The following is a 15516-nucleotide window of genomic DNA, read 5'->3' on the forward strand; positions in this document are numbered from 1 at the left end:
TCATCTGTGACATGACGTTCAGGTGGTCCTAAATCTGAGAATTTGGAATCTTGACCTCTAGGGAGAAAAGGGATTACCTGGAGTGCGTGCTTCTTAAACAAAGAAGGGGATTTCCCCCATACTTCTTTCCCCTTTCTCCAGACTAGCTGGAGGAGCAACGAAGGGACCGGCGATTTGGGGAAGCAGATGAGTTGGGCCTTGCCCCCCTCTAACAATACCTAGAATAATAATTGTGCACATCAACACAGTGCTTTAAGATCTCCCATTGCATTGAGTGATTCGGAGAGTGTAGGTCGGACAGGAAGGGATGTTGTTCAGGAGCCTTCAGATACAATTGCTTGGGGTTTGGGTTTTTTTGATTTTTTGGTTTTTTGTTGGTTTTCTTTTTTTTTTTTGCAAATTCTTTGGGTGTCTTGTAGGTTCTGTATCTATATCACTTCAGCCCTGGAACTCACACCTTGAAAGTACTTTCTGTCCCTGGGGCTCCTCTAGTTCCCTGGAAAATGGAAGACTCCTCCCAGGACTTCCATTTAAGGAGGTCACCCAAGCCAACTATCCCTTCATTTTCCACCAGGTTGTTCTCCTCTGGGCTCCCTGATCATGTAGTTCCCTCCACATCTGCCTTCTCCTTCTCTTTTTTCAGCTTCCTTCTGTGCACTGTCTTCTCCTTCAGAATTATAAGCTCCTCGCGGACAAGGGTTATCCTTTCTTTTGCTTGCATTTGTATTCTCAGAACTCATCAGAGTGCTTGACACATAGCAAGCTCTTAATAAGTATTTGTTAATTTACTGTTTATGAGCTCCTGTGAATCCTTTTTTTTTTCTGTGTGATGAAATACTCTCCCATATCCAATAATCATATTGTTACCCAGAGTGCTTGCACAGGAGCTGGTGGTTCATGTCTAGGTGGGGGCATAATAAGCCAAAGAGAAAACTCCTCTCTTGGGTAAACCTTCAAGACTGGACCCAGTCCATGGCAGCACAGAATCGTGGGGGGCCCTGGGTCACAGGTTACATTATTATTACCTTAGAAGTCAACAACTCCAAACCTTGTTTGTTTTACATATGATGAAGCTGAGGCCCAAAGGAGGAAAGGGATTTGCCCAAGCTCCCTCACTAAGTTCAAGCCATGAGGTGTTCTCTATCTCCCTGATTCCACTTCTGGGCAGCCCCAGTTATTAGGAAGTTTGCCTAATGACAAAGTTGTCTCCCCTCCACTAGAATACCTCCAGGGATGAGATGCTCACTACCTCTGGGCAGTCCCTCTAATTAGGAAAGTTTGCCCACCCAGCATCAGTTTCTGGTCTCAAACCTGAGAGGTAGGCCAAGACAACAATAGATCTCAGAGCTGAACACAAGGGTCCTGACTACCCAAGAGGCAGGGCCAGCGAGTCTGGCACCACAGAGCAGAGTCAGCACAGCCAAAGTGATTCTCCGATAATTTATTCAGAATTTTAATATAAACAGTTAATTGTTCAATGGTTTACACACAGCAAGATTTTTTTTAATATTCAAAGGCATCTCTGTACATGTCACTGCTTGGCTCTTTGTATGAAAACATTGAAAAAAGTAATCAAGCTTTTTTTTGTTTTGTTTAGTTTTTCTGAATTTTTTTGGAATTTTTTTTTAAAGCCATGGCACATTTGATCCTTTTACACATTATTGTCAAGCTGGAGGCATTTACAAGAGGAACTGGCACCATTCTGGGACCTGAGGAACAGGCTCCTCTCAGGCACCCCCAAGGCAACGGGTAGCCTGGCTCACCTCTCATGGCCCCAAGCCAAAGCCCACCAAGCACTCTTTCCAGATTCGGCCCCACTCACAAACAGTGCTCTAACTCTTTTAGCAATACCACCATCTCTTCTTCCTTCTCCCTGAACTCACAGACTCTGGGTAATTCGGGGGAAGATGGATGGTACCACTGGGAAGTATTTCCCACATGAAACCAACACATTCTCAGCCTATAGAATGCAGAGCCTTATGAAGGACAAAAGCAGTCAGCCATTAGCATGAGGCCTGGGAGACTCCCAGAAAGGAGGAAATATGGTCCAAGACCTTCAGCCATGACTGGGAATGACACACAGGACTGTAGGCGTGGGATCCCAAAGTAGGGAGGCTCAGTGACCGACTCTCATGGTACATCCTATCTAGAAGGGAAAGCTGAGCTGAATATCCTGCTAAAGTCAAAATGAGCCTGTTTTATAGGCAGCATGGAATCCCCATTCCCAGTTCCCACCGTGTTGTGTTCACTGCTGACATAGCTGACTTAAAAAAAATAAATAAATGAAAGTTAGGCAGACGTCAGAGCTACCTGGGGGTGACCAGGAGAGCAGAGGACACCTGCCCTCTTCTCCTTCCTTCACAGCTACTCTGGCCAAGGGGCCTCCCTCTGCAGCTAGCACTGGCACCCCACCCGCTAGTACAAAGGAGAATTCAGGATGAAGCAAAATGTTGGCTGCTGAGCAACTCAAAATGCAAAACCAATTTTCACCCTGAAGTCATCTCAGAAAAGGCCTTTTCCCTGGGCCTTTCTGCAAGAGTCTTAATTTTACAGACACAATCAAACACTGGAAAAATAACAAAGGACTCAGAATCCAAGCCCCCAGAGTTAGAGGAGAGCCAAGCAAGAGAGACCAGTTCTAACTGAAATATTTAGAAAGTTGTAATGAATCTTATCACCCCCAAAGGTATCACACGTCTTTCTCCAGCTAGTCTAACACCTTGATTTCAAAGCATTTGGAATTAAGGATCTGGCTGAGGTTTAGTTTGGCCAGGTTTGTTATGAGGTGACTGGGGCTGGGGCCACAAGAGAAGGAAGATGGAAGTTTTCTCTTTACTGTTCACCAAAGCCCCTGAGAAACCTACATGAGGGAAATTCAAACCACATCCAGGCATCTTTATAGCACAGAACTCATTCAGGAAGGATGACCAAGTCTCCATAACCAGTTGGTCTCAAGAGTCTTTCAAGGTCTTACGTTTCTCCTATACTAGCGGAATCTTGTTAACTTTAGCCCCTTGTTCCAGAAACTAAATGAACCAGCTGGCCAGCAGAGCTCAGGAATCCCTGTAAATCTGCTTCTTTCCTGCACAGTTCTAGGCCAAAGCTTTCCACAGCAGGGCTCAGCTGAGAGCAAATGCAAGGGGATGCTCTGATTCAAGGATGACTGAGGTGTGCAACTGCTTAAGGCTGAGATCACACTCATTCTTAGCTAGGCATCAAGAATTAATGCAAAGAATACAGATGAAGCGCAGAGACCCGCCACTACATTCGCCCTCCTGCTTCCTCTCAGCCCTCTTCCTTCCCTTGCCTAGATCATCACATTGCAGGAGCATCCAGGCCTATGACCCCATCAGAACACAGCTCTTAGATTCTTTCCCCCATTCTTGTTTAAAACTTCAGATCCAAGCAAACAGGAGAATACACTTAGTCTTTCTACAGATGAAAGGACTTTTTTTTCTAGAGTTCTCCCTATTCACAGCCAGGTGAAGGACTCTTCCCCACACCCCACATGCCAAGCTTGTGGTTGTCTCGGTCATAGCTGGTCATCTAAAACATAAATATAACCTCAGCATCATGAAGCTAGCCACTCAGCTGTCAACCCAATTACCCACGGACCAAGGGTTCACTCTTAACATGATGCAAACATTGGCTTTCGGCAAGACACCTGACTACTTTTCACTCCACTGGTAAGTTTCTCCTTGCAGATCTGCATTAACCAAGCCTTGCTACATATATCCACATGTGCACGTTGATACTGCACAACTCAAGAGAGGGAGAGATTGAAACAATTCTTTTGCACACAGTAAAATACTAGAAAAGAGAAAAAACCCAAGCTGTTATTGATTTTGGCACTTAATGATGCCTGTGGAGTATATAGACTCTTATATTAGTATTAAACTTCCCTTGGCCCTCATAGGCTGAACCCAGAATGTGGCCACCCTGCTCCAATGAACCATCTGAGTTCTGTGAATTAAAAAGGGCCAACAGAGGTCAGTTCAAGGTCAAGGTCATTTAACAGCCAAACCAGGTTGCACCAGTTTCCTCTTTGTTTCTTTGAAAATATGCTGCATTGTAAAAATTATCACTTTTAATTGCATTTTTTCCATCCAAAGAATAAGATGGAAAAAAAACTATGTTGTACATTTGAGTAGAGGTCCAGCACCAAGTGCACCCAGAGTCCCGGACAGGGAAAGTACACATGGACTTTTAACATTGGCAATAGCTCAACCTTTGTAATTCTGTCCCCCATGAAGACTTCCCCCAAAATGACCAAACTACACAACACATTTGTACTCACAAGGCTCTAACAGGTCACTGAGACCACAAAGTTTTGACGGAAGAATTGGATCCATTCCTGAGGGCAGGAACCAGGAGAAACATGGATGCTTCATTTCAGATGGCAATTTCCTACTGAGTCTCCTCCCTGGGAGAGACAGCCTAGACTAGAGTCAGATGGCCAGGTAAAAAATTATGCCAATTCTGAAACGGTATTCTGATAAATCATGGGGTTGGGGGAAAGGTTGGGGGGGGGGGAATGACACATGAGGGTCCTTATTCCACTCACTAGATCACATGAGGAGGGACCACACCCTTCTACCTGAGCCCGCCCACACTGACCCCCCTGGGTCTCCAGCATTGCCATCCACTGGCACCAATCATTCTGGCTCAGACTGGACCCAGACAAAGCTGCTTCCAGTCCGAATCCATCCCTCACTGAAGACATCCTTACAAGACTGAGGTAGACTGTGACAGAAGAGGAAAAAAATCACCGCATCCTCCTGCAAATTTTTCATCAATTAAAATTGACACACTTTTCGATTTCTTAAGAAAACAAATTTTTACAGTGATTTATATTATATTAAAATAAATAAATTTTATTTTCCTAATAAGAAAACCTTTACTGAATTAGAAAAAATGTGAGAATCCATCTCTCTTCTTTCCTGACAATGTAGTGTTGAGTTGCTCACTACTGCCTACAGGTTACTAGGGAAAACACAAAGTCCTACCTCGATCTCCTCATGGTGACTTTGAGCGCACGCCCCCTTCCATTTGCACTTTTGTCCAATCAAACCCACGACAATCTTTTAAGGGCTATCCCTTCTATGCTATTTGTGCAAGGGGAAATCCCCCCATGTCTTGGCCACAGAGTTGGCCCAGATTTCTTTCACTTGTATCCCGGACCAAGAAGTTATGAGGCTGGAAGGAGGATCATTATTACTTCTTGATCCCGTTCTTAATCACAATTTGGGGAAGGGAGAAGCAGCACCCGGAAGCCTGCAGTAACAAGGCCACGGAATACCTGAGAACAAGTGGGCAAGCAACAGAGCATGGGGAAGAGGGAGTGAAGACCACCAGAACCTCAGGGGTGATCGATAGAAGCAACCCTCTGAGAAATCAGACTAATGTGTCTGCTCCATCTGAGCCACCATGTTTATCCAATGAGGAACAGCTATGGTTTAAGTGTCATGGATAAGTCATACTACATGGACATTAAGGCCTGTATTTCACACTTCACCCTTCAGCCACCAGCCTCTACCTCTGCCAAGCTCCAGAACAAGATGGCACTGCCCTGGTCAAAAGTCATGCCAGGGACCAAGTTGCCATTTGGGAGCTGTTGTTTCCTCACCCACCTGCACCAAAGAGGGGTGATCAGAGGTGAGGACAACTGAGGATTAAGATAGTTCTGTTGTGACTGACATCTATTTTCAGATGCTTTCTCTCCAAACATTTGTTAATGCGTCTTTGTTGTTTTTTCAAAGTATTTGGGCTGAGGGGTAGGTGGGGATGGGATACTCCTGCATTTAAATACTTTTTCCTCTAGTATTTATGGAAAACACACAAGAGAGAGAGAGGAAGCTGAACAGGCATGGGGATGAAAGGGACATTTGAGAGAGCATGGGAAGGAAGAGGAAAAGGAGAGAACATGAGATGGGTCCAGGAGTAGGAAGAAGGGGGTGGGGAGATGAGAAAAAACAAGGAAGAAAGAAGGATGAGGGAGAGAGGAAAAGTTGGGAGGGGACAATAAGAGGAAAAGAGGTGGAACAGGAGAGAGGAGGAGAGGAGGAAGAAGACAGAGGAGTGAGAGAAGAGACAAAGGAAGAGGAGGGTATCTATCACACCTGCCCCCTCTGAGGCCTCAGCTCACAGCTCTTGACACACGTATGCACACACACACACACACAAACACACACACACAAAATAAATCAGGAACCTATTTCTAAAGCTTCATCAAGTACAAACTTAACTTGCCTTTTGGCTCCTCAGCTTGTGATCAGCTAAAATCAGTTTATTCTCAGATCAATGCGTCGCTTTCAGACCAAAGAAACCACACCCACAGAACACAAGACCAAAAAAGCCCAAACCTAAGAATCAAAAACAGTCAATAACTTATATGAAGTTAATGTTTAAAACTTAAAAAAAATTAAATATGTTTAAACCCAACAAAGGTGTGCTCCAGGTTGCCAGGGCAGGGGTAAGCAGATGAGAGGGCTGGAGATCTCCATCCAATTGACTTTTTTTCCCCTGGCTTTCTTTTTTGGTCTTGAAAGGATCCCCATCTTCAGGCTGAACCCCATTTTTCTCCCCCATTCCCCCAGAGATCCTGGCACCCAGAAGATGCAATTACCAAACATAAATGAGTGAGAGGGGAAGGACAAGCATGGGGACTTCATAACAAAAACCATTGGTTTGGGGGTACTGTCACCCCAGCAAACTGGAGAAAGAGAGGCACATGCCCCTGAGGAGTACAAAGCCCCTCTGAGAATGATACAAGAGTCTTCCATTGATGTGTGTACATTGAGGGAGACACACGCCGGAGGTACAGACGCACAACAGACACACACACACGTGTGCATACTCACACAGGCATACACACACAAGCGCACACACTCAAGGGTTTCAGACCCATGAAAAAGTGTGAGAGCAGCAGCTATTGGTCAGTCTGAGGAACTAATCTAACTGATTTGTGGTTTGTTTTTCTTAAAAAATATTCTTCAGTCTTAAAAGTAATGTTTCCTGGGGAGTATCCTGAAAAGCCTGGAATTCTGCTGGAAAAGTATTTGTGTATGGGCTTGTTTGTGGTTTGGTTGGTTGGTTCCCCCACCCCCACTTTTGAAAGTCCCCCCTTTCCTCACAAACAAGTGCTTTGCTTGGAGAAACCTGGACCCTGGCACAATGTCCTGTGCTCACAAACACAGCAGGCCAAACTTCTCTCGGAGCTCAGGAGCTTCTCCTTTGGGAGCAGTGGTGACCAGAAGGCCAGCAGCCCCAGGAGGCTTTCTCCCAGGACACGGGGTTCACAGTGAGGTCGACAGACAGCCAGGCATGACCGTGGTGGCGGCTAATGGTACCCGAGTCATCGGACCGACTGGACAGAAATGAGAGGGGGGTTGTAAGGGGGAGGCGGGGGTAGGGTCTGAGTCGTGTGTCGGTCACACGGTGGCAGCAATCAGAGGAATCCTGAGATTTCCCGGAGGGGGGCGGGCCGTCCATCCGGTGAGAACATCAAAGCCTCAGGAGAGGCTTCAACACTCGTCCCCAGTAGGGAAATGTTAGGAAGGGTTCGACCTTGGCAAGGAGAGGATGCGTCCATTCTTCTTGCCCCCGTTCATGTGGGTATAAGGTATTCGCTCCTCATAGTTTCCCTTAAGGCCCAAGGATGGCCCATTGTCCCTCCCCAGGACCTCGTCCCTCTGGGAGTAAGAAGAAGGGTCCAGGGGGATGCTTTCCATGTTTTCAAAGTCCATCTCAAACTCCTCACTCTCAGGGGGCTTGTTTTCCTCGCTGTAAAAAAAGGAGACCTCCCGGAAGCTGGGGTGCAGGTCATCTTTCAGCATCTCAATGATCTCGATGAAGGTGGGGCGCATCTTGGGATTGTACTGCCAGCACATTTGCATCAGGCTGTTACTAGAAAAGGAGGGAGAATTTTTTCAGGCTGAGTTACTTTCACAGGGGCACCTTGGGTACCGTAGGAATCAGAGGCTCTCAGTTCAAATCTTACCTCCTTCCCTTAATAATGCTGTGACTTTGGCTAAGTTAGTTTACCTCCACTGGATTTGGCTGCCTTATCAGGAAGACAGGGGCATGGGAGGGTACTGGATAAAGTAGCTTTGGAGGTGCCTCTGCAGCTCCAAACATATATTCCTAGGATCGCCTCCTTCCTGGGTACACGCAGACCCCAGGACTCTGGAGGCATGTGGCCACTAAGGTGGCTCCCACAGGAATGACTGGACTCTGGAATGTGTGAATGGGCAGCCCCCAGGGTAGGACTCTCCAGTCAGATTCAGGGTAGGAGAGGGCACTTAAGGCTAAAGGACTGTGATGCTGGCAAAGCAGACTGTAAGGTTTGAAAACAACAGAAATACAAGCTGTTATTCTGGCTTTCTGGGGGCATCAAGTAGAGAGTCACAAAATGACAGGAGGACATAACTAGCAGGGCCCACATAGTGTGAGAGCAAGAGGAGGGGCTTAAAACCCTGGATGCCAGGGTTGTGAGAAAGCTTAGAATATAAAATGTCAGAGCTGGGAGGGAACTTAGAACACAGGATGTCAGAGCTGGGAGGGAACTTAGAACACAGGATGTCAGAGCTGGGAGGACCCTTAAAACCCAGGATATCAGAAATGGGAGGGCTCTTAGAACACTGGATGTCAGAGCTGGAAGGGCTCTTAGAACCCAGGATGTCAGAGCTGGGAGGGAACTTAGAACACAGGATGTCAGAGCTGGAAGGGCTCTTAGAACACAGGATGTCAGAGCTGGGAGGGCTCTTAGAACACAGGATGTCAGAGCTGCGAGGGCTCTTAGAACACAGGATGTCAGAGCTGCGAGGGCCCTTAGAACACAGGATGGCAGAGCTGGGAGGACCCTTAAGCCAAGACTTTACAAAGTTTCACTTTACAAAGGAAGAAATTGAGGCTGAGAGAAAGGAAGAAACATGAAAGCAGGGCAAGCTAGATTTGAATTCTAGGCTCTGATGTTCATCAGTCATATGACCACAGACATGTTGGAAGGTATGACTATCTTGTCGAAAGAGGGCTGGATCTGGAGACTGAAGCCTTGGGTTTGAATCCTGGCTTACTCTACTTACTACCTACATAACCTAGGTCGAATGACTTGCCCACATTGGGCTTTCTTTTCCTCCTCTGTGAAATGACAGGGCAGCTGGGTTCTTCTTCCAACTCTCAATCTTTCATTCCATCTCAGCCTCTTCTGCCAAATGGGAATAAGGAATGACACACCACCTAGATGTACGATCCTGGGCAAGTCACCAAAAGAAAGAAGTTTCTACTTCTATCAAATGGAGATAACCCTAAATGTGGGCTTGTATTAGAGCAAAAGGAAAAGAACTAGGAGAACAATCCACAGAAGTGACAACACCACCATGGAGAAGACTTGAGAACACTGATGCAGCAATGATGAACCATGAATTCAGAAGGCCAAAGACAGTCACGCCATCCACCTCCAGAGGTGATGGCCTCATGGTACAGAACGACATGTATGTTGGGCCACAGCCAATGGAGGAATTTGTTTTGTTGGACTATGTGTACTGATTGTGATGGTTTAAAATTTTATTTCTATTAAAGGTGGAAGGGAAAAAGAGAGGGGAGAGAATAAACGTTTATATAGCGCCTACTATGTCCAAAGAGCTTTACGAATATTATCTCATTTGAGCCTAACAACAACCCTGTGAGGTAACCACTACTAGTATCATTTTACAGATGAAGAAACTGAGGTAAACAGAGGTTAAGTGACTTGCCCAGAGTCATACATCTAATGGGAAGGAGACATAATAAACACCTGTAAAAATAAATTTCTTTAAAAACTATTTGAATTACCTAACTCCCAGAGTGTTGTGGGAGTCAAATTATATAATGTAGGTAAAACTCAATTGATTTTATTATGATTTTATTATTTTTATGATTTATTGTTATTGCCTACCTCACAAGTCTGCTGTAGGGAAAACACTTTTAAGAGCTATAGAAATTGGAACTATTATTGCAAAAAATGAGAAAGGTTAGTTAGTATTATTCAAATATACCCATCTCTTCTGTCAGGGCCCATCTCTGCCTTTTCAAAATACTTACACTCTCTCTGGACAATTATCGGGTTGGTCCAGATACCCTCCATCCATCACAAATTTCAGGACTTGCTCATTAGACAGGCCTTGGTAAGGCTGCTCGGCCAGGCTGCTGATCTCCCACAGGACCACGCCAAAGGACCTATGAGTGAGAGAGTGAAGGCAATGGTCAGAGGCCAGGCTACTATGAGCAGCCCCAAAGTTGTGAACCCCACCCTTTCCCCAACTCATTACTGATGTCCCTGGGAGACACTCGGATTGGGCAACATACCCTTCTCACTTACCACACATCTGAATAGGTGGTAAAGACACCATCTTTTAAAGATTCTGGCGCCATCCACCTCACTGGGAGCAAGCCCTTGCCCCCTTTTCGATAATAATCTGTCTCATAGATGTCTCTGGTCATTCCAAAGTCTGGAAACAAACAGTTTAAAGGCTGTTAGAGAGAAGCCTCACAGACAACTACTCGCACTCCCCCTACCTCATCCCATTCCCCCAGCTCACGGTCTGCCACCAATCTCTCCTTTCCCAACCACACACTCTACAAAAAACCTTGAAAGTGACTCATGTGGGGATCCAGGAATCAAATCTAGACACAGACTTGGTCATTTTAATTATCTGATCATGTTATTCTACTCGCCTCCTGAGTAAAGTTCAAATTCTTCTGCCTGGCATTCAAGGCCGTGAACTCATTCATGCTGTGAACTCTCCTGCTTCCTTGCCTTTCCTTCTGCTGTTCCCTCCTCCGGGAATGCCTTCCTTCTCTCTTCACTCTATATTTCCTCTCCATCCTTTCATGATCAGCTCATGCTGTCTCCTTCAGGAAGCCTTACCCTCATCACCTGTTCAATAACTATTATCCCACCACCACCCTGGACCCATGCTTAGCACCAAATGCTTGTATCACATAACATTGTCTGTTATTGTTAACTGTATTTGTGTCTCCTATCTCCCTATATGACTGCGCACTCCATGAGGGCAGGGACCCCAGATCCAAACTTGGGACCAGGGGTATGCTGGAGCCGATATACTCACGAGAGACCTGACTGTTCAGTTTTCAGTGTGATCATTTATCCTTCAGAAATAGGCAAACCTAAATCAAGACTTGATTTATTGTTTGGTTAACTGCCTACCAGGGATGGAGAACCTTCAGCTTCAAATCTTCATTTGGCCCTCTAGGTCCTCAAGTGCAGCGACCCTGTCTCTAGACTAAGTGCAGATTAAACTTCAAAGTATGCTATGCAGTCTGTTGTTAGTAGGATTCCACTACCACCACCCTAGGGACCTGGTTGTTAAACATTTACTAGCTCTCCTCTACCTGCAAAGGACCTGAGAAACCATCTATTCACGGACTCTCAGAACCGTAGGGTCACAGATTCTGAGCTTCATTCCCTTCCTGACACTGCTTCTGATGCCCTGGATTTCACCTCTACATCTCAGCTGCCTTCTCGATTCCCCTTCCAGCTCTCCTGACTTTGCCCCTGCGTGGGTGCTTCACCTCTGCCAGTCTTCTCCGCCTTGCTTTTCAGCTCTCATTAGAATGGAAGTTGCTTGAGGCAGAAATTGTCTCTTTTCTCTTGTATTTATATCCCTCATGTTTAGCTCACTGCCTGGCATTTAGTAAGTGATTAATAAATGCTTTTTGCTGGTATGCCTGCAAGGAAACTAACAAATCATTTATTTAGTCTAGCCTCATTTTGCAGATAAAGAAAATGAGACTCAGAGAGGTTCACTGACTTGCCTTGGGTCATACTGGGAGCTGGCAGCAGAGCTAAACTACATGTTCTCTAAAACTTTCCTCTCTGTCAGCTTTAGAACACAACAGGAGCTCAGTGACTGTGTGCTGAATCACAAGGAGCGATCCCATCTCAAATCTAGGCTCAGATAAGATTTCTTTTCTCTCCAACCCCCAATAACCCACCTCCTATCTTTACAGTGAAGTCTTCGGCAACCATACAGTTTCGGGCAGCAAGGTCTCTGTGAACAAATTTCTTGGCATTCAAATAGGCCATGCCATCTGCAATCTCCACAGCCATTTGTATGATCTCCCGGAGGGTGGGAGGAGGGCGACCAGGGTTGTTCTAAAGGGAGAACAGGTGGGAGGGTGGAGTCAAAACTCGAAGAAATGGGACCCCAAAAGGTTTTGCTGCCCAGATGTTTTTTGGACCAACTGACCTCTGCGTCTGGCCGCAGGGAGCGGAGGTAACTCTTCAGGTCCCCATGCACCATCAGCTCCATGACCACCAGAGTGGGCTGCCCTTTGGAGACCACCCCCAGGAGGCGGACCTGCAGGGTGAAGACAGGCTTGGCTTAAGCAAGTATCTCTAGGTAGAACTTGGGGGCAAGGGAGAAAGAAGAGTTACAAAGCCTAGAAGGGCCCCCAAAAGGGAGAGATGCATTGACTGAAATGAACTCTCTAGACAGTGCCAACACCATTTTCCTTAGAATTCAGATGTATGATGGTCATTGTATTACCTTGGGTAACTTCCTGATTTCCTCTGCCCTCAGTTCCTCTGTTTCCCTAAGACCATGATTTACCACCCCAGGATGGGGCCCAGAGAAGTGCTTTCTCTGCCTTCTCTAGACCGAACTCCCTATATAAGGTCAGCACCTGAATCTTATCCTCCTCAGCCTCCCCTAGAATAGGAGCTCTCTGAAGGCAGGGTTTGGGTCTGCTCCTTCTCTCTCCCCTACCCTTCATATCTGAGGCAGGTTGGGCACATGTTGTCTGTGGAGTGATTTCCCCCCTACCATGTACATCCCCGGATTGGTAGCACTCTCAACGTGTGTCTTAAAGCCACCGTAGGCGAACACATACACAAACGTCACTCACCACATGATGACAGCTGAAGCCCTTCATGACAGAGGCCTCATTCAGGAACTCAATACGTTCCCGGAGGCTGGCAGACTCATTCACTGTCTTCACGGCCACGCGGGTCTCGGCCTCCCCCTTGACAATGTCCTTGGCATTGCCCTCATAGACCATGCCAAAAGAGCCTTGGCCAAGCTCACGGAGGAGGCTGATTTTCTCTCGAGCTACTTCCCATTCATCTGGTACATAAACTGCAACAATCCACAAAAGACCCCTGGTGTTGGTGGGACATCCATGGCTCCCTCTACAGAGTGCTTGGCAGTCACCATCACCTTAGAATCTCACTCTTGCCCTTCAAGATTGGGACCATTTTGTAGAGAAACAAACTAAAGCCCAGACTTGCCCAAGATCACCCCGTTAGTCAGGATAGGAGTAGAATCCAGGTCAAAATCACAGACTTAAAGTAGGAAGAGACCTAGAGGCCACCCATGCCAATGCCCTCATTTTACTGAGGCCCAGAGTGATGCCTACATTTATGTAGCTAGTAAGAGGCAGAGTCACCAGTGGAATCGAGGGGTTCCTGGTGCACTATCCTCAAGGCTGCCTCTCAAAATTACACTCACTCAGTTAGCAGCGGGATCTGAACCTACACCTTTGGGGAGAGTGAAGTCTAAATGTGTGGATCCTTTTCCCATGCTCCTCCTCCTGCCCAGGGATTAACTGGTAGGCATGAGAGTTAGGGAGCACAGGGGCTTTATAGAAACATCAAAGTGGGGAGGTGACAGGCCCACATACTTCAGCTTTCTCTTCTCATCACTCATGGGTAGGTCATCATTCATGACAGACATTTTTTATTCCCGTTCTAAATTTGTGATCCAGTGACATTGGAGGGCAAGGCTGATGCAACCTCTAGGCAAGCATGCTCTTGGGCACAGAGAGGGTGGAATCTCCAGAGTGTAACTCAGGGGCAGGGATCCCAAACTGCAGGCCTAAGGAAGGAAGGGCTGGAAAACTAAAGGTTGGCCAACTCTGTCACCCCTTACCCTCTAATCATTGCTTAAATAGAGAGAACCAATATGGACTGGGAACACACAAACATACACACATGCATGGGCCCACACGTGATTCAGATGCAAGGGGACAGGAACCAAAATCAGAAAACTCTTTTAAAAACAATTGACCACATGTCCCTTTGGGGCGAGGTGCTCACCATCACTGGCACTGAGGTATTCTGGATTGGAAGAGGCGAACAGGGGGCCCGTTGGTCCTTCCGTTTGCCTAGAAGAACAGAGAAGGAAAAGCCCAAATGGTTTTAGGTTCTACATGAAATCCTAGAAGTGCCTAGATTCTTTGGGGAATATTCCTTGTGGAACCCTGGGGTTCATAAGATTCCTCCTGGGATGTTAGAGGTCATGAGATTCTTGGTGGAACCCGGATTTTGAGGGAAAGTCCCTTGTGATTCATTCGTGTGAATACATTACTACAAATTCACTAAGTTTTTAAGGAATCCTGTGGATTACTCAAATCTTTGGAGAGGAGGAGGGGTCCAGAATCCTATAAATGACTCAGTTCTTTAGGGAATCCTACAGACCACTGGATTCTTAAAGAGAGCTAGGTATTCAACACATCAGACGATCCTGGAGGGTATACATTTTCCTATGGAATTCTGGGATCTCTAGGTTCCTTAAAGGCATATTTATCTTATGGAAGGAAGAGGGATAGTAACTGAAATCCCAGATGAGGGAAATCCTTCTACCAAGGCTGGCCAGAACCTTCTCTGTATCGCACTTATAAGAGAGTTGCTAAGGGTACTGAAAGTTGAAATGACTTGCCCAGGACCATAGAGCAAGTAGGGGACAGAAGTGGGATTTGAACCCAGGTCAGCCTGGCTTCCAGGTCAGTATCCAATCTACTACACCATACTGATTTACCTCATGCCCTAAGCAAACCATATCTTTCTTTTCTCTGACCTCCCAAAACATGGCAGGAGTACAAAGTGCCATTCATTTCCTTCTATTCTCTAGCATTGTCCCTGTGAAATCTGGCCTGTTGGTACAGCTGTCATAGCCTTCTCGGAACTGCAAAGGGGACAAGGTGACTATCTGTACTGAATCAATCCCCAAAACTCTACATACAGAAGGCATTTAATAAATGCTTGCTGAACAAATGCATGACTGAAGTTCCACGGGTTTCCCAGTGCAAAGTCCTTCTATTCTACAGGCACTGGAACATGAGGCCCAAGAGGCAGGCTTTGGGCCTTAGGTGGCAGCTGGTAACAACCTGACCCCATGGAAAGAGAACTCTTCATTATTTGGGTTTTCTTGTCTCTGTTAGTGTCCTTGTGTTTCTATGTGTAGGAGGGGAGAGTGGGGAGGCTGCTTTGGTGTATGTGTCTTTGTGCTACCAAAACATTATCAATCCTTTTCTTCCTAGACTGCTTACCTTTTTGAAATTGAATTTAATTTTTTATTTAAATTTGAAATTTTATTATCCTGTTCACACTTACTTCTTCTTGACAAAGACATAGGCAGCTGCAACCACGCTGATCAAGAAAATGATAATGATGACCGGGCCAATGACAATTTTTGCAATATTTGATGGGACATCTACTAAAACAAACAAAGAAAGGTA

At 46.1% G+C, this 15516-nt stretch overlaps 1 protein-coding gene across 5 annotated transcripts in view; it reads right to left on the reverse strand.

Annotated features, from left to right (window-relative positions):
- Window positions 1-1426: 1426 nt before the first annotated feature.
- Window positions 1427-15516, reverse strand: part of INSR (insulin receptor) — a 151396-nt gene continuing 137306 nt past the window's right edge. For 3 of the 5 annotated variants that reach the window (XM_072600840.1, XM_072600838.1, XM_072600841.1), the window contains 8 exons: window positions 15392-15494; window positions 14096-14163; window positions 12907-13136; window positions 12249-12359; window positions 11995-12154; window positions 10358-10487; window positions 10081-10215; window positions 1427-7905 (listed from right to left, as the gene is read on the reverse strand). In XM_072600840.1, the coding sequence (XP_072456941.1) occupies window positions 7551-7905; window positions 10081-10215; window positions 10358-10487; window positions 11995-12154; window positions 12249-12359; window positions 12907-13136; window positions 14096-14163; window positions 15392-15494 (1292 nt within the window). In that variant the 3' untranslated portion in view covers window positions 1427-7550. The remainder of the gene's footprint in view (window positions 7906-10080; window positions 10216-10357; window positions 10488-11994; window positions 12155-12248; window positions 12360-12906; window positions 13137-14095; window positions 14164-15391; window positions 15495-15516) is intronic. The other 2 variants (XM_072600842.1, XM_072600839.1) reach the window with 1 other exon arrangement.

This window comes from Notamacropus eugenii, chromosome 4 (assembly GCF_028372415.1).
Source record: "Notamacropus eugenii isolate mMacEug1 chromosome 4, mMacEug1.pri_v2, whole genome shotgun sequence".
Lineage (NCBI taxonomy): Eukaryota > Metazoa > Chordata > Mammalia > Diprotodontia > Macropodidae > Notamacropus > Notamacropus eugenii.